The 26,361-nt window shown below is 41.3% G+C and overlaps 1 protein-coding gene across 1 annotated transcript in view; it reads left to right on the top strand.

Annotated features, from left to right (window-relative positions):
• Positions 1-26,361, top strand: part of LOC126215343 (DNA replication licensing factor Mcm6) — a 68,006-nt gene that overhangs the window by 15,915 nt on the left and 25,730 nt on the right. The window contains exons 5-9 of the mRNA XM_049942025.1: positions 8,465-8,735; positions 12,034-12,205; positions 15,089-15,213; positions 17,275-17,508; positions 24,641-24,808. Coding sequence (XP_049797982.1) covers positions 8,465-8,735; positions 12,034-12,205; positions 15,089-15,213; positions 17,275-17,508; positions 24,641-24,808 — 970 coding nt within the window. The remainder of the gene's footprint in view (positions 1-8,464; positions 8,736-12,033; positions 12,206-15,088; positions 15,214-17,274; positions 17,509-24,640; positions 24,809-26,361) is intronic.

Here is a 26,361-nt window from a genome sequence, read left to right as displayed (position 1 = left end):
AGGGATTCCCATTTGAGATCCCAAAGAGTCACCGTAACATTTATGTGTTGCTCGAATCTACCAGTAACAAATCTAGCAGTTCTCATCTGAATTGCTTCGATGTCTCCCTGTAGTCCGACGTAGTATGGACCCCAAACACTGGGGCAGTACTCAAGAATAGGTTGCATCAGTGTCCTTTACGTGGTCTTCTTCACTGATGAACCATTCTTTCCTAAAATTCTCCCAATAAATCGGACCATTCGCCTTCCCTACCACAGTTCTCACATGCTCATTCCAACTCATATTGCTTTCCAACGTTATGCCCAGATATTCAGATGACTTGACTGAGTCAGGCAGGACACTAGTAATACTGTATCCAAACATCACAGGTTTGACGTTCATATCCATCTGCGTTAACTTACATTTTTCCACATTTTGGGTCACCTGCTATTCATCACATGAACTGGAAATTTTATCTAAGTTGTTTTGTATCTTCCTACAGTCAGTGAACTTTGATACGTTACTGAACACCACGGCATCACCAGCAGGCAACACCATATTGCCGCCCATCCTCTCCGCCAAATCATTAATGTATATATAGAATAACAGTGGCCCTATCGCACTTCCCTGGGGGACTCCTGATGATACCCTTGTCTCTGATGAACACTTGCCATCCAGGACAACATACTGGGTTCTATTATATAAGGAGGCTTCAAGCCATTCACATGTCTGCAACTTATTCCATATGCTCATACCTTCGTTAACAGCCTGCAATGGGGCACCGTGTCAAATGCTTTCCAGAAATCTAGAAATGTGGAATCTGCCCGGTGCCCTTCATCCGTAGTTCTCAGTATATCATGTGAGAAAAGGGCAAGCTGAATTTCACATGTGTGATGCTTTCTAAAACTGTGCTGATTTGTGGACATAAGCTTCTCTGTCTCAAGAAAGATAATTATGTTCGAACTGAGAACATGTTCAAGGATTCTGCATCAAACAGAAGTTAATCATATTGGTCTGTAATTTTGTGGGTCTGTTCTTTTACCTGTCTCATATACTGGAGTCACCCTTGCTTTTTTCCAGTCACTTGGGACTTTGTGCTGGGTGAGAGATTCATGGTAAATGCAAGATAGGTAAGGGGCCAATGCCAGAGAGTGCTCTTCGTAAAATTGAACTGGGATCCATCTGGACCAGGTGATTTATTTGCTTTCAAATCTTTGAGATACTTTCCTGTGTCAGGTATGCTTATTACTATGTCATCCATACAGGAGTCTGTCTGATGGTCAAATGATGGTACACTTGTACAATTCTCCTATGTGAACGATTTCTTGAATGTGAAATTTAAAACTTGGGCTTTCATTTTGCTATTTTCAACTGCCGCACCAGACAGGTCAACAAGGTTCTGAATGGAAGCTTTATACCTGCTTAGTGATTTTACGTATGACCAGAATTTTCTCAGGTTCTCTGGTAGATCCTTTACTAAGGTGTAATGGTGGTAGTTGTATGCTTCATGCATAGATCTTTTCACAGACGTATGAATCTCTGTTAACCTTAGCTTGTTTTCGTTTATGCATTCTCCTTTGAACCGATAGCACAACAACCTCTGCTTCCTCACCGTCTGCTGAATTTCTTTATGAAACCATTGTGGGTATTTCCCATCCTTTATCCACTTACTAGGCAGACCACGATACCCAATCTATTTAAACTTTGTCCATAATTCCTCTACTTCCGTGTTACTGAAACCAAGTGATGCCAGTTAACTGTCTAAGTGAGACGTTAATAACTACTTACGTGCTCTAACTAACAGAAACAATATCCTAGCCTTCTTGACTGATTTATTAACTTCTGTAATCATAGTTGCTATAATGACATCATGATCACAAATCGCCATTTCTGTATTGACATTGTCAATAAGGTCCATCATATTTGTAGCTACAAGATCTAAGATATTTCCATTCCATGTGGGCTGCTGAGCTAGTTGCTCAAGACAATTTACCGTAGACTCTCTCTGAATGACTAGAACTGTCACAGCAGAATCGGATAGCCGGTAGAAACATCGAACAATTAACTTAATTTCACCTATACCTGTTATCGTGTTCATGTGACCTCACTGCCGCACTCAACTTTGATCTCAATAGAGGCAATATTTTTGTCAACTGCAATGAACACTACCCCCTCCTAAGGCCCGTAATCTGTCTTTCCAATATACGTTCCATGACTTCCTAAATATCTCAGAGCTTTCCACTTCGGGTGTCAGCGAGCTCTCGGTCCCAAGAATAATTTGAGTGTGAGAACTTTATTACAAGTACTTCGACAGTTTACTGATAAAATTGTGATAGTTGAAGAGTTTTTATTCTGAATGCCACGTGTCTTCCCTTGCTGTGAGTCAACTGGCGAGAGTTTATCAGAGCATCTCAAACCACAGCCTATCCTAAAAAACCCTCATTTACTCTTCACAAGTACTCCGTTGCTGTAGTGCACACTTGACCTATCAAGGGGAGTCCTACAAATACCCACACAATAATGGAGGTCTAGAAATATGCAGCGAAGACCGTCAGAGTCGACAAAGCCTTTGGTTGAGACCCTCCTCTCGGCTCCAAACCGAAGGACCCTGATCAACTCTGGGAATGATGCTGCAAATTGTGAGCTCCGCTCGCACCCCGCACGCGAGGACGACAGTATTCCCCCCCTCTGCCAGCTGCCTGTACGAACTGAGGATCGCTTCGGAACCTGTGTGACAGAGGTCGCTGGTGCCGATGTGAGCCACAACGTGCAGATGACTGCAAGCTCGATAACCACAGGCGAGGCCGCCTCCGTATCTCAGATGAGGTCCCCTAGCAGACATACCGAGTGCACACAGACATTCTGTCCAGCCCTGAATGCTATCTGCCTAAGGCACTCCTTAATGCACTTGACATTGGAGCTTCCAATAACTAGTCAATCCCCTCCTTCCGTGTGACTCCTCAGACCCTGCTGAAGGAGCGGACAGCTGTAGATGTCCACTCAGAGGGTGAATGGGTGAGGCCAGGCAGCCAGTCTCCACATTGGCCCTCCGCCTCGAGCAAAGCGAATGCGTTACCACCCGCCGCTCACTCTGCTCCAAGAATGGATCCACTGTGTTGGGTGCACTAGGAGGTGCCTTAGAAGCAGAGTCCGTGGGCAAGACAAGAGACACCTGAGGTGTCCTGTACGACATGCCAGATTCTCTGCCTCCGCGAAAACCCGAGGCAGCTGCCTGAAGGTGACCGACCTTGCCAACACCACATTCAGCTGTTCGCGAACTGTGGCCAGCTGCTCATGCATCTGCACGCAGCACGCACACATCCTATCCATCCCAACGAGACTAACTGAAGAAGCGAACTATAAAAGCAGACATCCTAAATATGCAATCTGCTACCCTGCTGATTTGTCACCAATGGACGCCGATGCTTTAAAGAGCTACGCAGCTGTTCAGTGAGCAACTATTCTGCTTCACACTGAATGAATTTACACTTACAAAATACACAAGATTAATCCTCTTAAACAGAGAAATACGCAGGCCATAATTTCATTTCATGAGAACAATCCGGCATGAACAAAACATATTCTGTGAGAATATTCCACTCTACCTGCTGAAAAATTGGAACTGCTAGTCCAGCAGCAGCAATAAGTAGGGCCACAGGTGTGTGTGTGTGTGTGTGTGTGTGTGTGTGTGTGTGTGTGTTGTTCTAGTTCGTCAAAGAGTAATCCCAAAGGTAGCAAGTTTTCTTTCCTTTGTGTGTGGCTATTGACAATTCAACATTTCGGTGAGAGCTCTCCTTTAATCCAAAAGTATTTACATTCTCCAAGAACCTATCTGCAACACAAACGTTAAGTATAGTTGTCTTTATGTAATGATGCACTTGACTTGATCATGAACATTTTCAAAAAAAGTCCTGGAATTTAATTTTGTATGTATTCTATGGTATAGGTTTTTTTAATTAAGACACTGCTGGCCATCCTTGGAAGTGAGTTGCATCGTCATCTCCCACCAGAACTCTCCTCGTTCTCTCTGTGTATATAAAACATGATAAAAAGATGTATTTAAGTGAACAAATAATAATAAGTCTAATTGTTACAATTATGTAATGTTGTCAATTTTCTGTGTTGCAATTAGAAAAGGAAAATATAGAAATTTACTTATAGCTGGGGGTTTTTGGCTGTGACAGGATCATACATATGATTGTTATTTATGATATTTCTACTTCAAAAGTAAAGCTATAATTATTTTGTCTGAATTTTGTGAATGTAAATGGTAATTGAACTTACCAATACCTGTTGAAACGAGTTTCCATACATTAAACACATTACATCATCCAGAAACTGTGTTGCAGATAGTACGACAATGTCTTTTGCATTTGGGAGTACTGTAAAGTGATAGTGTGAGGCTTCTCTTATGATTGAATGTAAAACAGGGATACCTGTACTAGCATGGTTTATTTTAAGTATATAATGCAATCTCTGTCATCCCCTACAGTTTTTATCCCCTCCAGCTCAGTTTCATTGCCATTCAATGCTGTGCTCCAAATGTACATATTCAGAAATTTCTTCCTCATATGAAGGCTATGTTTGATACCAGTAGATTTTTCTTGGCTGGGTATGCCCTCCTTGTCTGTACTAGTCTGCTTTTCTTGTCGTCCTTGCTTCATGTACCACATGTTGATTTGCTTTCAAGGTAGCAGAATTTCTTAACTTCCTTGTCATTGTAGTCCTCAATTTTGATGTTAAGTTTGTCACTAATCTCTTTTCTGCTTCTCATTCTTCGGTTTACTTTGTCGATATTATCTACTTATTAAGTCTCACCGAAACGTTGAATTGTCAATAGCCACACACAAAGGAAAGAAAACTTGCTACCTTTGGGATTACTCTTTGACGAACTAGAATAAAACACACACACACACACACACACACACACACACACACACACACACACACACACACACATTCCATTCATTACGTCCCAGTGGCAACTTACTGAGGTAGCGTGCTTCAAAATCTTGCCTGTAATGTGATACTGTATTATACTTCCTCGTATATTCTCGAGTGACTCATCAAATCATTTATTTAGCAAAACATGAAGTTTACTGCGTCATAGTAATGCCGCAACTGTGACTGATGACTTAGATTTCCCCTGACACTTCCCCACTACCATGCACTTCACTGCTTTGCAGAGTATAGATGTAGTTTGTTAGTTGTATAAGTCTCTGCTTGACAAAGTATTGTAAATTTTGAGTCTCTGTAATAACTTAAGACATATGAATTCAAAATAAGTTCAGAAATATTACTTTATGTGTGGTATCTACATCTTAATGTGTGTTGTCTGATAAACAGAGTTTTTGTGTATTACTTGGTTTCTTACCAAATTGAACCCTACGTGTCGAAGAGTGTTAGTGACTACAGCAGAAGTACTGAGGTTAATATTTAGGATTTTTTGTGCTCTTACCTGGTTGTGAGGATTTTGTTTAATTGAAAAGTTTTGAAATAACATATTTCTTTATTTATTCACATAAACAGAACTGAAATCAACAGCACTTAATACTGGGTCTCTTCTGCTACAACTACTACTAATGCCAGCAGTAGTACTTCTACAAATAAATAATAATAATATAATAATAATACCAAGTGGTTGGAGCTGCAATCTCTGATATAACTTTCCGACAGTGTAAGCAGTCTTATGTATTATTAGAAATGGTATTTTAAGCAACTTAAAGCTAATGATAATCTGTAAAAAATCATTTATGCTTGGCAGCACACTCAGCAGGAAACATACACACATCTTTGAGAGTTGCAACATTCTGCCACTAGAGGACTCCAAAATGTAGCATGTGACATAGTGGTGTTTAATGTAACTGTCAGTTGTGAGAAATAGTTCAGAAAACTGAAAACATGAATTCAAAGAATTCATCCACACATGGAGCACCCAGTCCTTCAGCATAATGCCAGATCACAGACGAGCATTTCATCATCTGCAACAATTGGTGCCTTGGATTCACTGTCATCATCCCAACTTGGTCCCATCTGATTTTCATCTATTTCCAAAGCTTAAAGAACATCTTTGAAGACTTGACTTTGATAGTGATGAAGCGGTGCATGTAGAGGCGAAGTTGTGGCTCCGTCAATGAAGTCAATCCTTCTACAGTAACGGTATCAACAAGCTGGTCTGTCGTTGGGAGAAATGTGTTCAGCACCAGTGTGATTATGATGAGAAATAAATAAAACAATGAAAGATCCAGGATGGAATGTAACAGTAGAATGAAAAGGATAGTTGCTACTGACCATATAGCGGAAATGCTGAGTTGCAGATAGGCGCAACAAAAAGACTCGGAAAGTTAGCTTTTGGCCAACAAGGCTATTGTCAGGAACACACACACACACACACACACACAGAGAGAGAGAGAGAGAGAGAGAGAGAGAGAGAGAGAGAGAGAGTCTGGCTTCAGCTATCATAGACGGTGCTCATCTGTGCGTGAGTGTGGTCATGGGTTTATGTTGTCTATTTTTGACAATAGCCTTGTTGACCGAAAGCTAACTTTCCGGCAGTCTTTTTGTTGTGCCTTTCTGCGGCTCAGCATCTCCGCTATATGGTGATTAACAACTATCCTTTTCGTTACTTTGTTGAGAAATAAATATGTAGACATGAAGAATAAAGATGTAGAATGTTAATAATGTTTGTTTTATTTAAAAAGCTGTAAGAGTTTACACACAAAAAAATTGGAGGCATTACTTTTCAGCATGCCCTCATACATTGAGTATTTTTAACAATTAATTCTACAAGATGTATATTTTCATTAGTACACCGTCATACATTTTACATAGTAAGTAGTGCATTTTTACTTTATGAACAATAAGGCATGAACAAAATTCTGTTAAAGTATTTGCCATATTGTCTCAAATGTCATTAGACAAAAATTAGTGTAAGGTGAAAAATGGAGATCTCACCAAAATTGTTTATATAACCATGCAATAAGATCACTCTGTATGTGTTCTATACTACAGTAAGTTAATCTCAGTCTTTTACACAACACACATCACAGACTTCACTTTAAATCCTAGACAAGGAGCCGTGGTTTACATGAAAATGAATTATGTATATTGCATTGAGATTGTATCACAGTTCAGGGAAAGTGATGTCTGTCAATGACAAAAACCAATAAGGAGTAAATGTACTTTGAATATGAAAACATAGGAATTAATACAGTATAAAATTCCGATTTTACGTTCCCAGAATTAACATTTTCTTTCCGTTTACAGCATTTTTTAACACTCCTGTTAACATTCCTAGGTTGACAATGTTAATTCACACCTGATTTTGTGTTAACATATTTATAACTTTCCCACAATTTACCCTTTACGAAACACTGTTCGTGGAGAAAAAACTGACTTAATTGACATAAAATGACTCTGGCATGGTGTTGGCTTTCAGTTAGTGTTTACAAATATTATGTTGTTAAGTTTCTTGATACCAGTGCGGTCCTCTCAACAGTTCGAATCCAACAGATCTGAATTGGCAAAAATTGGAACAATTTGTGGTGGCTGATGGGAGTAACTTCCTTGTAGGTTCGTTCGAATTATGACCAATCAGAACAGTTAAGTCTCCACTGCGTGTGTTCAACTTTTTGATCATCATGACACATCAAGTACATAACTCGAGTGTTTCATTTGTTAACCACTTGAGCGCTAGTTGACAACCTTTGCGCTTTTTGCGTTGTTCAAATGCTTCCAGTTTGAATAATGAATCACTGCACAAGTTGTGTAGTTTTTCATGCTTCACAAAATGTTTTGAAAATTTATATGTTTTTAATAACATATGCCCAAGTATTTTTTGTGATGTTTCACACAGAAATAATGTGAGTGATGGCTTATGTGCGTGAGGATTTTTTTGCAGAGTGGAGGCAGCACAATATCTTATAACCTCAAAAATATGATTATGGTGCTTGAGATGCAGACCAACACATATGCAAACATCTCACAAAATGTGCTTGGCAACGAGAATAAATTCTTGAAAAGTGCTGTGCTAAGCATGAAAAATGTGTAACTGATGCAGTGTGTCATTGTCAAATAATGAATAACACAACTGCAGGCTTTCAAAAAATATAGGGTATGATAAATGACATTAAGTCAAACGTTTCTGCTTCCCAGACAGTTACCACTTCCAGTTACATCAGCAGCTAAAGATATTACAAAATTCGGATAACGTTTATTGGATAATATACAAATCCCTGAGAAGTATCTTCGTGCCTATTGTGTCCATATATTATAAAGAAACTACAAAAATGCAATGGGGATCTTAAACGTAATTTTACCACTAAAGAGGTATTCCCCACATTTTACATTTTCCCTGCTTTATACACTATTTTTTAAAATTCCCTCAAAGTGTAAATGCAGGGTTTCACTGTACATCAAAGACAGCAAATGTTTGTAATGGGTTTTGACAAGTACATTTTGTGTTGATAAAAATGTCTATCCACAGTGTAGAGGTGGTGCTGAGAGCTGAGATCGTGGACATGGTGCAGGCGGGCGATCAATACGACTTCACGGGCACACTGATCGTGGTGCCGGACGTGGGCGTGCTGTCGACTCCCGGGCAGCGTGCCGAACTGGCCTCGAGGCACAAAGCGGGAGACCAGGCGGGAGCGCAGATGGCGGGGGAGGGCGTGCGCGGTCTGAGGGCACTCGGCGTGCGAGAGCTCAACTACCGCATGGCCTTCCTCGCCTGCAGCGTCGCGCCCACCAATCCCAGGGTAAGCGTGCCATGTCGTCTGTCCTGCCAAATTCAGTCTGTGGGTATCTGCGAATCAGTTACAGAAACATTGCATGGAACTGACAATTTGGGACGTGTTTCTACAGTGGTAGGTCGTTGTCATTGCCTTCGGCCTGTAGACTGGTTAGTTACAGCTCTACACACAAGTTTATTCTGTGTGGTCTCCACCTCTGCGTAATTACTGCAACCTACATCAATTTGAAACTGCTTAATATAATAGTCTTTGTCTCCCTGTACAGTTCTTACCACTCATACTACCCTCCATAATTGCGATTTGTCATATCAGTTAAAGCCCAAGTTTTGCCATAATGCTCTTTTCTTCCCCATTCTGTTCAGTACCTCCTAATTACGTCTTTGAATTACCAGTGTAGTCCGAGCATTCTCATGCAGCATCGTATTTTAAATAAACTTTTACCACATAATTACAATTTATTGTGCATATGATCTGTTGAATGTGAAACTGACCAACCGACCCCTAACCTCTCACCTGCCCTGTTTGTCGTGCATGTATTACTTGTGTACGAGGCTACACTCTGTACAGATTCTTCCGGAAGAGACTTCCTAGTACTTAAATTTATATTTGATATTCGCAAATTTATGTTTTTCAGAAACGGTTTTATTGCTATAGCAACTGTGCCTTTTACATACTCTCTACTTCAGGCATTGTCAGTATTTTGGTACCCAGCAACACAGATCATCAGCTACTGCCAGCATCTCATTTCTTCATCTTATTCATCCAGCATCATCTGACACGTATATGTATCACCTTCATAGCCTCTGCTTTGTCCCAGGGGTGGCATCTCTGGGGCAGAAATTAGAACATGATGTGCCCCAAGGCTGTGTCACAGTCAGTCTTCCTTCTCATTTTTGTAAATGGTCTAAGCCAAGATAGTAACATACTGCACAGGGAATCAGGTGAGTCATTTGGAAGGGTGGAAAAGTGATTCTGTCAAATAAGATTGAAATAAATGAAGGAAAAAATCGTATGAAATGTGGCTGTGGCAAAGGACATTCCTGGAACTTTTAGAATTTTGAAAATTCCTGGATTTTGTAATTATAACAAACTTGTGAAGTAGACACAGTGTGTATGTGAGGAACTCTCACCTGTAGTATACCTTCTGAGGCTGATGGAAAAAGTAATTACAGACCAGTATTGGGTAACTACAGGGAGACAGAATAATGGGAATGTTTGAAATGAGTAGTGGCAGCCATGGGCGAGTGGCAGCACTTTGAGTTCGTGACAATTAGTGAGTAAACAGTCCGCCACTTCAGTAATTGTGGATCAGTGGAAAGGACAACAGCGTGCATCAGCCATAAAAATGTTTTACAAAAACAACGATAGTTTGTTAGCGTACAGAGGGAGTTTTGACGTTTTTATAATTCAGGACGTCGTCATGCCGTTCCGTCGAAACGTGCGATAAAATGTTGGCTTGATAACTTTGAAGTGACTGGATCTGCCCCCAAGAAGAAAGCAACAGGATGACCGAGAAGTGTGCGTTCTCCAGCAAACATTGATGTTGTACACGAGTCTCTTACGGAGCCCACGGCATTCGATTCGTAAGCAAGCAGCAGTGGTTGGAATGTCCCGGGAGTGTGTTCACAGAATTCTTAACCTCCATTTAAAATTTCATCTGTACAAACTACAGATGGTGCAACAGTTAAAGGACAATGATTACTGGTTACAATTAGGATTCTGTCAAGAAATGATAACAAAAATTAACAACGATGATGAATTTAAAAAAGTTGTGGATGTCAGATGAGGCACATTTTCACCTCACAGGTTATGTGAATAAACAGAACTACCGTTACTGAGCAACACAAATCCTAATGATGTTCATTAGTCCCCTTGACACTCAGTAAAGTGATAGTATGGTGTAGTGTTTCATGACAGGATTATTGGAGTGTATTTTTTCACAAATGAACAGGGAAACATAATAACTGTCAGTGCCAATCATTATGTGGAGATGTTACAAACTTTCATTACACCTGCACTGAACAACTTTCCAAACATTCAAGAAGCCTGGTTTCGACAGGACGGAGCGACATCACACACTGCACGGCAGTCGATGGCATCTGTGCTAGAATTGTTTGGCAACCGTGTGATCTCACGATTCGGTAACATTCCCTGGCCCTCTAGATCACCAGATTTATCCGTGTGTGGTTTTTTTCTTGTGGGGCTACCTCAAGAGCAAAGTCACACGATTCAGCCAAGAACCCTGGACGAGTTAAAACAGAGAATTCGAGATGCAGTTCACAGTATCCCAGGTGATATGTTGCAGTGGTCAACGAGGATTCTCAGCAGCAGGTTTCACGAATGTATTCGTATAGGACGACGCTGTCTAAAGGATGTAACTTTTTAAAAAGTGATAAATGCTATCAATGTTTCGTAAATGGCAAAGTTGTAAGGTTTCAATTGCTATGAATGCAATTTCTTTCCTTCATCACTTCTAGTTTTATTGGACCGTGGAAATGTTCCCATTTTCTGTGTCTTCCTGTATGTGTCGTGCTCTATTCCACAGCCGTATTGACTGCGAAATGCAGCTGTGGGGTCATTGATCAGGCTGCACGGACATCCTATTTCTACGTAAGAAGGCAGTAAGAATTGTCACACTTAAATATTAAGCAAGAGCACTGCAGGCGATTATTTTGGGAGCGGAGAGTGTGTTGTAGGAATAACTTCCATCTGCACAGCTTGAAAAATTTGTGGCGGAGGGGGTGATCGTAGTGGCCTGAGCTGTGAAGCAACCATTGAAATCAACCGTGTTACCATCAGACGCGTGTTGTGGCACAAGATGGCTCCCGGCCACAGTTTGGCGTTGCTGTTCATTTTGGTGGACAGCTTGTTCATAGTCGTACCAATATAAAAAGCAGTGAAATGTTTTGCAGCACAGTTGATATAGGACACGGTTGCTTTCACAGGTGGAGTGATGCCTGATCGCCCACAACCCGGACCATCTGGATCCTTCCCTCCGCCACAAGTTTTTCTGAACTGTACAGTTGGCAGTTATCTTTACAACACATTCTCCCACCCTTCACCTGACCGTTTCCGCCCGTCTGTCCTATAACCTCCTCCTCAGTTCAGTTTCTCTCACCGTTATTGTGCACCGATCTCTCACAACACACCCACCTGTCTTTTCCCCCTTCTCAGATACTCTTCTTCTTACAGTGACATCCTCGTTGAGTGTTGCCCGAGTGTAATGTTCGGGTGTCAATTTATTTGAATCGTCAATTTGCATGTAGTAAGCTAGTCGGAGTACAATAGTGAAATGTGGTTTCAGTTTGGGGGCGCAGAACTGCACATGGAGGAGATGACTGCCGAGATAATGAAGCAGCAGATGACAGATGCCGAGTGGAACAAGGTGTACGAAATGAGCCGCGACCGAAACCTCTACCAGAACCTTGTTTCCAGCCTCTTCCCCACAATACACGGCAACGACGAAGTCAAAAGAGGTGAGTAGCGGTGCAGTGAGAAACACTGCACGTAGTTAGTACTAGTTCCAGGGATCAGGAAAGAAAATCTCAGACAGAGCAGATTTTCAGCAAAGGTCTTAGCATACAGAATGTGTTCTCAGATATGTGAGTGGCTCAAAGACTTCATCTGTACTTTGCAAACCACTGTGGGGTGCATGGCAGAGGGTATGTCCCACTGCACCAGTCACTAGGGTTCTTCCCATTCCATTCGTGAGTGAAGTGTGGTAAAAATTATCATTCAAATGCCTCCGTGTGTGCTGTAAGTAATCTAATCTTGTCTTCACTGTCCCTATTTGAGTGATACATTGGAGGTTGTACTGTATTCCTATATTCATAATTCATAGCCAGTTCTTGAAACTTCGTAAGTAGACTTTCTCAGGATACTTCTCGTCTGTCTTTGAGTCTGCAAGTTCAGTTTCTTCGGCACATCTCTTGACACACTCCCACAGGCCAAACATACCTGTGACCCTTTGTGCTGCCCTTCTCTGTACGTGTTCAATGTCCCCCGTTTGCCTCGTTTGGTACGGGTCCCGCACACTTAAAAAATATTCTAGGGTGGGTCGTGTGAGCAATTTGTAAACAATCTCTTTTGTAGACTGATTGCACTTCCCCAGTATTCTATGAATAAATCAAAGTCTACCACCTGTCTTATCCATGACTGAGCCTGTGTGATCATTCCACTTCATATCCCTAGAAAATGTTACACCCAAGAATTTATATGAGTGGGTTGATTTGACCTGTGACTCGTTGATACAGTCACAGGATACTACGTTTTTTGTGTTTTTTTGTGAAATGCGTAATTTTACATATCTGAATATTTAAAGCATGTTGCGTATCTCTGCACCACTTTGAAATCTTATCAAGATCTGACTGAATATGTATGCAGCTGCTTTCAGATAGTGCTTCATTGCAGATAACTGCACCATCCTCAAAAAGTCTGGGGTTACTATTAATATAGTCCGCAACATCGTTAATATGCAACACGAATAGTAAGGGCCCCGACATACTTCCCAGGAGCACGCCTGAAGTTACATGTAAATCTGTCAGTGACACTCGAAAATAAAATGCTGCAGCCTCCCTACCAAAAATCTCCAGTCCAGTCACAAATTTTACTTGATACCTCATATGATTATAATTTTGACAATATATGTGGTGGTAAGTCAAATGCATTTTGGAAATCGAGTGGTTGTTAAGTACAACAACTCAGTTTCATTCCCTGGACACGAGTGTTCATCAGAGGCAAGGCTCTCATCAGTAACGTCCCAGGGAGGTGTGACAGGGCTGCTCCTGTTCTCTCTATACATAAACGAGCTCATGGATAGGGTGAGCAACAATCTTCAACTGTTTGCTGATGATGCTGTAGTGATTGGGAACTGTCATTGTCGAGAGATTGTAGATGATAGAGGCCGTCTTGTACGTAGATGAGGCGAAATACCCTCAGGCTTCAAGAAGAATATAATAATTCCAATCCCAAAGAAAGCAGGTGTTGACAGATGTGAAAATTACCGAACTATCAGTTTAATAAGTCACAGCTGCAGAATACTAACTTGAATTCTTTACAGACGAATGGAAAAACTGGTAGAAGCCAACCTCGGCGTAGATCAGTTTGGATTCCGCTGAAATGTTGGAACACGTGAGGCAATACTGACCCTACGACTTATCTTAGAAAATAGATTAAGGAAAGGCAAACCTACATTTCTAGCATTTGTAGACTTAGAGAAAGCTTTTGACAATGTTGACTGGAATACTCTCTTTCAAATTCTAAAGGTGGCAGGGGTAAAATACAGGGAGCAAAAGGCTATTTACAATTTGTACAGAAACCAGGTGGCAGTTATATGAGTCGAGGGACATGAAAGGGAAGCAGCAGTTGGGAAGGGAGTGAGACAGGGCTGTAGCCTGTCCTCGATGTTATTCAATCTGTATATTGAGCAAGCAGTGAAGGAAACAAAACAAAACAAAACTTCGGAGTAGGTATTAAAGTCCATGGAGAAGAAATAAAAATGTTGAGGTTCGCCGATGACATTGTAATTCTGTCAGAGACAGGAAAGGACTTGGAAGAGCAGTTGAATGGAATGGACAGTGTCTTGAAAGGAGGATGTAAGATGAACATCAAGAAAAGCAAAACGAGGATAATGGAGTTGATTGGTTGCAAAAGGAGGGTGCAACGTTGATGTTCAGTGCAACATTCTTTTACAGTGCGTGTGGTCTGACACTGTTGATAAGCTATTTGGTAAATTCTGGCCTTGCACAGTGACAACTTGTCCTTCACTGATCCCAAAAGTTGTAGAATCTTAGATGGTGGACAAATCACCTTCACCTGAAATTTATGGAGGATTCTTGATGTTTTAAACGTAATGTTGCTCACAAAGGCAAGATTAGCTAAAAATTTTGCAAGAATGTTCTCCTCTTTATCCACTTCCTGATTCTTCGTTGTAAGACAGTGCCCTATTAATCTGCCAGGTGAAATAACCCCCCGCCTCCCCAGAAAATATCCACATCTGAGACAGTGTGAGCTCTGTGTATGAGTATTTTAGGCACACTCACAGAAGAGCTTCTGTGAAATTTGGAAGGTAGGAGATGAGGTACTGGCGCAAGTAAAGCTGGAAGGACAGGTTGTGAATTGTGCTCAGTTGGTAGATCACTTGCTTGCGAAAGGCAAAGGTCCCAAGTATGAGTCCGGGTCCAACATGCTGTTTTAATATGCCAAGAAGGTTTCACTTTTATTTTTTTAATTCGTTTGGAAGACACTCACTTCCAGGGTGCTAAAAGTGAAGAATTACCCACTGATAATCATTGTGACAGTGATGGCGGTGAGGTGGTTGTTGTTGTTTTGTTGCTGTTACATTGATGCCTTTCTTGCAGGTATTGTCTTGATGTTGTTTGGCGGAGTTCCAAAGAAGACTGAGGAAGGTACGTCTCTGAGAGGAGACATCAACGTATGCATTGTGGGTGACCCAAGTACAGCTAAATCCCAGTTACTGAAGCAGGTATGTGCATTGGCTTTCTGTCATGTTGGTAATAAGACGCAAATGATTTTGTAGTGCCATTTTCGAGCAGTTTACAAAGCTAGAATTTGTGTGTACATTCTAATGTAATGTCCAGTTTTTCATCTTCATAAGTGCTTGCTCAACTTTTTATGAACATTACCTTTTAAACCAGAGTTACTGCAAAAATACAAATACAATTTTAGTGCCAGGTTACGTAAATTATATAATGGCAAGTGAGCTCTCATTTCTAACATAATTATCCGTGGTTTCATATCGCAATTTTGACTTAAGAGTACATATAAATAATAATATTTGGCAGATGATTTTTTTGTCAAGTCAGACAAAAATGTATCACCACATGCCAGCAACAAAATGGGTAAAGGGTTTTCACCCATATAAATGACCTGAATCAGAAGTGTCAAATCCGTTCAGTGATTCATTAAAGGTGTGACAGCTAATAACACTTCCTTCCACAGTCCTCATTTCATATGCACATATAAATTCTAGTTCAATCTGCATTCATAACACAGTACAAAAAGCAGCTAGTATTGCTAATCAACAACCGCTCAGAACTGACACGTGATCGCTGCTGCATTCTTCCATACAACTTTGATATTCAGCTTGCACTTTTCTTTGTTACAATTTACAATTAATTATAAAGTAATTGGATGGATAAAAAATCTACTCATCAAGCAGCAACAGGAGAATGCACATACAAAAGTATTAATATTTATAAGCTTTCGGAGCCAATGGCTCTGGATGTGATGAGAAGGAACTTCTCATCCCTTCCGGTAAGTCTCCACTGCCCCAGGGTTCTGGGTGACTTTTGTGCACTCTACCCTTTGTTACATCATATTTGCAAAAATTGATCATTTGCGTTGTTACAGTCTAATTAGGTTTTCACAATTCAGTTGATTTCACAAGATATTTCTCCAGATTACTTCAGATTTTTAACTAATGTAATTTACAACTAAAAGTTTTGACAAAATTTCTTTCTTCTCACCAAATTACATAATTGCCCACTCTAATATCTTGCTTCTTGACCCTGAGCCTGTCTTATTAGGTTGCTAAAATCAACAGATCACTTGCTGTTAAAAATTGTTTGCTGAAATGTTTAGTGTGGAGACCATAGTCAGGACATCATAAGAGTATAAAATGACTTAATACAAAGTACCATGTTACATAATTACATTCTTGGCATTGGTGATGAACCAATCTTGAGAAAGTAATTATGTGACACAATACTGTGTATTAAGACAATATGACTTGTTCTGATGATGGGCTATGCACAAAATGTGCCAGCAAGTTAATTTTGAACAGCTAGTGATTTGTTGATTTTAGCAACCAAGTAAAGCAGTGATACAAGATGTACCCTTAGTTTACACAGTGGTTGCAGTCCTCCTTGCGTGACTCTGTTGCGACTTAAGCATGTTGTGCATGTTGTGACTTAAGCTTGCTTCTTTCCAGTAAACACTTTCCTCTGTTATTAAGGTATTTAATGTTCACTCACAAGGATTGGAATACTCCTCATCCTTCCAGGAAAGAAGTCTTCTAGAAAACTGACATCTTTTCTATGAATATTCCTTGAATTAAGTGATGTTGACAGTACAATACATTATGCATGCTTATTTTTGATTTACAGTGTTACTTTCTCATATTGCTGAATATGATTATAAAGAATAGATGGTATACAGAAAAACAATCGGCCGAGCGGTTCTAGGCGCTTCAATCCGGAACCGCATGACTGCTATGGTTGCAGCGAATCCTGCCTCTGGCATGGATGTGTGTGATGTCCTTAGTTACGTTTAAGTAGTTCTAAGTTCTAGGGACTGATGACCTTAGATGTTAAGTCCCATAGTGCTCAGAGCCATTTGAACCAGAATAACAATCAAAATTGAGAAATATCAAACCGAAAAACTGAAGGACAATGAAAGATCGAAAGGTATATTATGAATATGAAATATATGTTTGTATTGGGTTGTATACAAGTTGTGTGTATTGTATTCTCCAATACTTAAGAGTGGCAGATGAGAAATAATTACTGACATCTCAAATTATCAGATCGCAGAGGTGAGTCCACGAGCGATATACACCTCCGGCAAGGCGTCCTCGGCGGCAGGTCTGACTGCAGCTGTCGTCAGGGATGAAGAATCGTTCGACTTCGTCATCGAGGCAGGCGCTCTGATGTTGGCCGACAATGGCATCTGCTGTATCGACGAGTTTGACAAGATGGACCCGAGGGACCAGGTGGCGATCCACGAGGCAATGGAGCAGCAGACGATATCCATAGCGAAGGTCAGTGTTATTGGCCCATGCTGAGGAAGGAAGGTTTTCAGTTCTATCAGAAATTTGATGATGTACAATGAAAATAGTGTACTCTTTGAGTCTATTTTGCCACGGTCCTTGGCACATTTACATCTTTACGATTGCTCTGCAATTCGCAATTAAGTACTTGGCAGACAATTCATCGAATCACCTTCAGACTATTTCTGTACTGTTTTAGTTTCAAATAGCATGTGGGAAAAACAAATACTTAAATCTTTCCATATGAGCTCTGTTTGCCTTATTTTATCATGATGATCACATTTCTTCCTGTGTAGGTGGAGAGCCAGCAAAATAGTGTCAGTGACACTTTCTTGTACTTCATGATAATGCAGATAAGCTGTCCGTCTTTGAACTTTCTCAACATGCTGTATCAATCCTATCATGTAACGATCGCATACAATGTGGCAATGCTATAGAAGAGAATGTACAAGCTTAGTATAGGTAGCCTTTTCAGTATGCCTGTTGCATCTTCTACACACTTTGCCAAAAAACACAGTCTGTGGATTGCCCTCCCCATTATTTCTATGAGATGATCCAATTTAAGTTGTTTGTAATTATAATCCCAAAGTATTTAGGTGAACAACATCATTTAAATATGGGTGATTTGCTGTTTAAGTGAAATTTCCTTTTAGTACTGAAACAGGAATTCATACTTTCGTTGCGCTATACGGGTATCTTGGGTAAATCATTTTGCAATTACTTTTGATCTTCTGATGATGTCACAAGACAGTAAACAACAGCACCATCTGTGACAAATCTAAGAAGTATGCTCAGATTGTCTCCAAAATGTTTTATAGACCGGGTGACTATATGAAAAAAACAAAAAAAAGTAAATAAAATTTAGTTACAAACTACGGCATGCGCACACTTTATTCATCATATAAATGTCACTACAGATATTCGGATTTAGGTTATGTTATGTGCAATATGCCTGCATCATTGGTGATGATGTGGTGCAGACTATTAGTAAAATTCTGCATGACCCACCAAAGTGTCAGAATATCGATGCTGTCGCTGACCTCCCGAATGGCTGTTTTCAGCTCGGCAATGGTTTTGGGGTTATTGCTGTACACCTTGTCTTTAATATCGTCCCACAAAAAGGAGTCGCATGTGTTTAGATCCGGAGAATTGGCGGCCAATCGAGGCCCGTGCCAGCGGCCTCTTGGTACCCCAGAGCCAGAATGCGGTCCCCAAAGTGCTCCTCCAGGACATCAAACACTCTCCTGCTTCGATGGGGTCGAATTCCATCTCAAATGAACCATATCTTGTCGAAATCAGGGTCACTTTGGATAATGTGGTGAAATCATCTTCCAAAACCTTCACGTAATGTTTGGTAGTCACTGTGCCATCGAGGAATATCACACCAATTATTCCGTGACTGGACATTGCACACCACACAGTCACCAATTGAGGGTGAAGAGACTTCTTGATCACAAAATGCAGATTCTCGGTCCCCCAAATGCACCAATTTTGGTTATTGGCGAACCCCTGCAAGCGCATACTAATTCTCATCATGCCCTGTGGCCAACTGCAGGGCTTAAACGCCCTAACACAAACCATTCAGAAGTTATGACGATCTTATTTTGTATAGTTCAGTAATTGTCACCCTGTAGGTTAGCAGCTGCAGAGGCCCTAGAATATTTCGTCAGGTTGTATAATTTTTATGAAGTTACTGGAATGAATGTTTCTTTTTGCAGCAGGATGTGTGATGCTTTAGAAACTTCATGGCAGATTAAAACTGGGTGGCGGACTGGGACCTGAATCTGAGAGCTTTGCCTTTTGTGAGCAAGTGCTCTACCAATTGAGCTATCCGAGCACAACTCACGACCTGTCCTCAGAACTTTACTTCCGCCGGTACCTCGAGTCCTGTCTTCCAAACTACACAGAAGGTCTCTTGCCTACCTTTGTGGATACCTCAGCAATAGCAACACTGCCTGTAGAAGGCGAGATTCCAGGTTTGAGTTGCAGTGTGGCACACAGTTTTAATCTGCCAGAATGTTTGAAAAACAGTGCATAATCCCGGGAAGTAATTTATTACATTAAGATCGCGACTAACAGTAAAAGAGGACATGTTAACTCCAATCTTAAGATGTGATGATAATCTACAAATAGTTCGATAAAGAAACAAGGGACTAAAGACATTGGTTGCCAGTGGGAATTGATTTATTTTAATAGGAAAAGTTGAAAATTTGTGCCAGACAGGGATTCGAACCCAGGTCTCCTAGTTACTAGGCAGGTGCGCTGACCATTATGCCGTCCGCACACAGTGGTCACCGAAAGTGGAAGCACTACTGCAGCATGCCTCCTGTCGGACCTAAATTCTCAAATTACACCACACACCACTGATGTAGTACCCCTGCTCATGAGCCTCTTCACTTGTGCTCTCTTGCCAACTTCAGTAAGAGTTTGAGCTTGATGTGCATCTGAGCCAAAGGAGTCATTTTCTGTCAAGCCCTAATTACATATATGTATGTTAATGTAACCTATAGGAACTGGAAAATGTAGCATCTATTTTATGCAAAATTAGCATCATCTTTTTTTGCAAAATTCATATCTATTTTAGAAAAATTCACGTACTCTGAAACAACAAAGAAATTGGTATAGGCAAGCGTATTCAAATACAGAGATACTGAAACAGGCAGACAATGGTGCTGTGGTCCGCAACGCCTATGTAAGACACCAAGGGGGTGCAATTGTTAGATTGACTACTGCTCCTACAATGACAGGTCGTCAAGAGTTAAGCGAGTTTGAACGTGGTATTACAGTCGGCGCATGAGTGGTGGAACATAGCATCTCCGAGGTAGGGATGAAGTGGCGATTTTCGCTTATGACCATTTCACGAGTGTACCAGCAATATCGTGTATCCGATAAAACATGGAATCTCATACATCGCAGCAACCTTTGGTGACTGCACAGCACAAAACGTGGTGCCTCGCCTGAGCACGTGAATATCGGCATTGGACTGTTGATGACTGGAAATATGTTGCCTGGTCGTACAAGTCTCGTTTCAAATTGTATCGAGTGGATGGGCATGTATGAGTATGGAGATGTGCATGTAAGCATCCTGTTTGATCACCTGCATCCGTTCATGTCCATTGTGCATTCTGATAGACTTGGGCAATTCAGCAGGACAATATTACACCCCACACACCTAGAATTGCTGCAGAGTGGCTCCAGGAACACTCTTCTTAGTTTAAACACTTTCACTGGCCACCAAGCGCCCCAGGCATGAACATTATTGAGCATATTTGGGATGCCTTGCAACATGATGTTCATAAGAGCTCTCCACCCCCCTGTGCTCTATGGATTTATGGGTGGCCATCCAGGATTGGTGGTGTCAATTCCCTCCACCCCTACGTCAGACATTAGTAGAGTCCGTGCTGTGTCGTGTTGTGGCACTACTGCATGCTCGTGGGGCCCCTACGCAATATTAGGGAGGTGTTCCAGTTTCTTTGGCTCTTCAGTGTATATCGTTTATGCAAAATCTGCACATATCTATTCAAAATTAGCATCTACATTTTTCGCAAAATTCTCATCCAGCTTTTTACAAAATTCGTGTTTTTTGCAAAATTCATGTATACAGGGTGTTACAAAAAGGTACGGCCAAACTTTCAGGAAATATTCCTCACACATAAATAAAGAAAAGATGTTATGTGGACATGTGTCCGGAAACGCTTAATTTCCATATTACAGCTCATTTTAGTTTCGTCAGTATGTACTGTACTTCCTCGATTAACCGCTAGTTGGCCCAATTGAAGGAAGGTAATGTTGACTTCGGTGCTTGTGTTGACATGCGACTCATTGCTCTACAGTAGTAGCATCAAGCACATCAGTACGTAGCATCAACAGGTTAGTGTTCCTCACGAACGTGGTTTTGCAGTCAGTGCAATGTTCACAAACGCGGAGTTGGCAGATGCCCATTTGATGTATGGATTAGCATGGGGCAATAGCCGTGGTGCGGTACGTTTGTATCGAGACAGATTTCCAGAACGAACGTGTCCCGACAGGAAGACGTTCGAAGCAATTGATCGGCGTCTTAGGGAGCACGGAACATTCCAGCCTATGACTCGCGACTGGGGAAGACCTAGAACGACGAGGACACCTGCAATGGACGAGGCAATTCTTTGTGCAGTTGACAATAACCCTAACGTCAGTGTCAGAGAAGTTGCTGCTGTACAAGGTAACATTAACCACATCACTGTATGGAGAGTGCTACGGGAGAACCAGTTGTTTCCGTACCATGTACAGCGTGTGCAGGCACTATCAGCAGCTGATTGGCCTCCACGGGTACACTTCTGCGAATGGTTCATCCAACAATGTGTCAATCCTCATTTCAGTGCAAATGTTCTCTTTACGGATGAGGCTTCATTCCAACGTGATCAAATTGTAAATTTTCACAATCAACATGTGTGGGCTGACGAGAATCTGCACGCAATTGTGCAATCACGTCATCAACACAGATTTTCTGTTCCTTTACAAGTACGACACAACATGTTGTTCGTGCACGATGGAGCTCCTGCACATTTCAGTTGAAGTGTTCGTACGCTTCTCAACAACAGATTCGGTGACCGATGGATTGGTAGAGGCGGACCAATTCCATGGCCTCCATGCTCTCCTGACCTCAACCCTCTTGACTTTCATTTATGGGGGCATTTGAAAGCTCTTGTCTACGCAACCCCGGTACCAAGTATAGAGATTCTTCGTGCTCGTATTGTGGACGGCTGGGATACAAAACGCCATTCTCCAGGGCTGCATCAGCGCATCAGGGATTCCATGCGACGGAGGGTGGATGCATGTATCCTCGCTAACGGATGACATTTTGAACATTTCCTGTAACAAAGTGTTTGAAGTCACGCTGGTACGTTCTGTTGCTGTGTGTTTCCATTCCATGATTAATGTGATTTGAAGAGAAGTAATAAAATGAGCTCTAACATGGAAAGTAAGCGTTTCCGGACACATGTCCACATAACATATTTTCTTTCTTTGTGTGTGAGGAATGTTTCCTGAAATTTTGGCAGTACCTTTTTGTAACACCCTGTATATTTTTTTGCAAAATTTTCATATATATATATTTTTAAAAATGCAAGTCTTTTTTGGAAAATGCATGTGTATCTTTTTTGCAAAATGCAAATACAAGGTGTGTTTCAGAAGTTTCAAGACTGATTCATTTCTGGGTAGGGGAGTGCACGTGGACCGGTTCCACCGGTTGGGGGAAAGTAGTGGGGGGGTCTCAGGGAATGAACTGACGCTGCGGCAGCTGCCTCCGGAACCCTGGAGAGTGCGCATCGCTTGCAGTGTGGGTGCATGTCATTGACCTCTGTCAAAAAGTGGGAGAGGCGAAAATGGAGCAGCACTTGGAGCAGCAATATGCAATTAAGTTTTGCGTGCTACTGAACAAAACCACCACAGAGACTCTTGGTATGATTAAAGAGGCCTTTAAGGAACAAGCCATGTCCCGTGCAATGGTTTTCATGTGGCACAAACGTTTCAAAGATGGCCACGGGAATGTTGAAGACAACAACTGCTCTGGGAGGCCATCATCAAGCCGAACGGATGAAAATGTGGAGAGAGTGCGGGAACTTTTAAACAGTAACTGTCGCATTAGTACTGGATTAATTGCTGATGAACTGGGACTCAGTCCGAGTACGGTGTGGAGGATAGTGATGTAGAATTTGATGGAAAAGTGTGTGCCAAACTGGTGCCAAAAGTTTTGTCGGTGGATCAGAAGAAATGGTGCGTGACCACCTGGAAATGCTCCAATGGTTGAATGTTGATCCGAACCTTCTGAAGAAAGTGGTTACTGGTGATGAGACCTGGGGCTACATGTACAGTCATGAGTCGAAGCGTCAAAGCTCAGAATGGCACACTGCTTCCTCGCTGAAGCCCAGGATGGTAAAGGAGTGATTAACAAGGAGTTTGTTGCCCGTGGAGAGACTGTCACAGGTATCTTTTACGCTGGAGTGCTCCGCCGCTCGAGGGATCGAGTTTGCTACTTCCGCCCGGGGATAGAGGGCGATTGGATTCTCCGCAACAACAATGTGCCCGCTCACACGTCGTGTGAAGCCGCTGAAGTTTTGGTCAAGTTCAACATGACGACACTGCCGCAGCCACCCTACAGCCCCGACTTGGCTCCAGGTGACCTTTTCCTCTTCCCCTGAATCAAGACAGGCCTAAAAGGGAAGCGATTCGACTCCATCTTGCCATCCAGCAGGCTTTGACGAGAGCCCTTGACAGCATGACACCCGAGGTCTTCCAGAAGGGCTTTGAACAGTGGAAGACGCACTGGCAGCGCTGTGTCAATGCTGAAGGATCATATTTTGAAGAATTTTAGTCCACTGCACTTTAATGTCCAATAAATTTCTAGTTCTGAGTTAAGTCTTGAAACTTTTGAATCACACCCTGTTTATCTTTTTTACAAAATTCATGTATATATATTTAATAAAATATAAATGATTTGCCACAAACATTCAAAAGGTTTTCATGCTACATGGGTGAAGACACACAAAGCCGTACTTCTTTGAATTTGAGTGTTTTAAAAAAAGTGCTAGTTGGGAACTTTATGATTGTAATAGCTGCTTTTGCAAAAACTTCAGTAGTTTCTTTTTCTGAAATGGCCTTTGTTTTCTGTGTGTGGATGTATTTATGTTAAAAAAAATGATTGTTTTGTTGAATAGCAACAGCATTTTGCCGCCAGTGAACTGGATGTGTCTCCGATTTAAGGTGTTACTAGACTTTTCTTTTCCCACCCAATTCGGTAATTATAAAATACACAGCATATTAATTTTGAACTATCATGGGTGTTCACAGCCATGGGACCCATGCTTGACAATGCCTTAGCTGGAACTGACAAGGCACTTAGCTTTAAATGTGCCAATCAGCAATACTACACACTTTGACTCAAGTTGTTGCCATGTATTGTGGTTAAATAAACAGAATGTCTTAGTATTCCTTTAATGTCATTGAGAGCACTCTCAGTGAAAGCTGCGGAAATTGATTTGTGTAATGAAGTGTAATAAAGATTTTGAAAATAATGGCTCAGTTGTCTGACATACATGGAACCACCTGATGCGGCAGTGTGGAAACGCACATATTGTACTCGCAGGCTGGAGTGCGGGCGACCCTGAACGCTCGCACCTCGATCCTGGCAGCTGCAAATCCGATTGGCGGCCGCTATGACCGCACCAAGTCGCTGCAGCAGAACGTCTCGCTCAGCCCGCCCATCATGTCTCGCTTCGATCTCTTCTTCATCCTCGTTGATGAGTGCAACGAGGTAAGTGCCAGGATGACTGAACTTACTTCGACCAAACTTTGGTAAATTGTTTTGTGTTATACTATTTGATTATTAGTCGACAACTTTATTATCGCACCTGGGAGTGATGGCTCTTCAGTCGACTTATCATGAATTTTTATCATGGTATGTCATGAGGACATTTGATAGTGTGTGCACATCTCTCTTGAAATCATTCACAGTGTGATACTTTTCTCTTAGTCACAACTGTACTTGTTTACTTTAACATCACCATGCTTTTCCAATAACATCCACAGGAGGTGAGTGCACTAATAATGTGGTCAGTTAGTATCTATGTAGTTTGGTAGAAAATGTAAGTACGTAGTTCGCAGACACTTAAAAGTGGTGGTGATTCCCAAGTTTGTTTTGAATTGAGCTGTTTGATCTCTGCTTTTGCTAAGGCCATGCCTTACTTTTTCTTTCATAGTAGGATTTATAATAAGGCCTTCTTAGCAAAATTTATGTTCTAAAAGTTTTTTGGGTGTACAGCAGAGTTGTCATTTTTGCTTTCCCAGTACTTGAGCAGCGTTCCTAGTTGTCAGGATAAGTTGTCGAGCAACAGAACCTGTACCAGGCGCCTGATAAAGACACTAGGGAATTTCTCAAAATGCTGAGTAAAGAGAAAATGACAACTCTGATGAGACCCAAAAACTTTTACTTTCTTTGTAGTTTAGTACAAAATGTAAATAAGTAGTTCACCAGGGTTTATAATGTGTTAGATTTAAAAAGTTATTCATAAAGTTGTGTAAAATTGTTATGCTCTGATTTTTATTTCTTTTAAATGCAGCAGAGATGAGAGCGTTGAAAAAGTGTTAATATGAATTATAACAGAAAATCAAAGCTCAAGATATGGTCAAAAGTGAGTGATAGTAGAAGAGCAAGTAATTATAAAATATTTATGTTAGGAATTGTCAAGGAGTAGAATCTTCCAGGATGGGAAAGGGAAATTATAATTAATGACAGACTATTTTCAGTGAACATAGAAAGCTGAAATCACTTTGGGGGTAAAAACCTAATTCAGGAGACACAACATGATACACAATTAAATGCTTGACAAACAGCTGCATCATGTATGACAATTTTATTACTTCTATACTAGGTACCCTATTCCCAATAAATTTTGCAGACAGTATCCACATTTGCCACTAAACGCAGATACAAAATTACATCGTGGTACTGTACATATTTCGGGAGGTGTGAAGTTGTAAACACTGAGATGCATGAAAAACTGCCGCATTGTGCTTGATGTTTAAATTTATTACTTCTTTGGTACTAACTCTATTTGCAAAACACATTTAGCAGTGTGTATCCACATACGCCACTGAATGTACTGATAAAAGCTATGTCACAGAGAGAGGGGAGGAGGAGATAGCTGGGAGAGGGGGCAAAATGATGTGGAAATAGAAAGGATAGAGGAGATGGACAGAGGGGGAGGGGGGCGGGGAGGAGGAGATAGAAAAAGAGAGAGGAAGGAGTAGGACACGGACAGAGAGAGGGACAGGAGGAGATACAGAGGGAGGGGGTGGAATGAGGAG

The sequence above is a fragment of the Schistocerca nitens genome, chromosome 12 (genome assembly GCF_023898315.1).
Source record: "Schistocerca nitens isolate TAMUIC-IGC-003100 chromosome 12, iqSchNite1.1, whole genome shotgun sequence".
NCBI lineage: Eukaryota > Metazoa > Arthropoda > Insecta > Orthoptera > Acrididae > Schistocerca > Schistocerca nitens.
The sequence above is the reverse complement of the archived record's forward strand: the minus strand, read 5'-3'. Positions and strand labels throughout refer to the sequence as shown.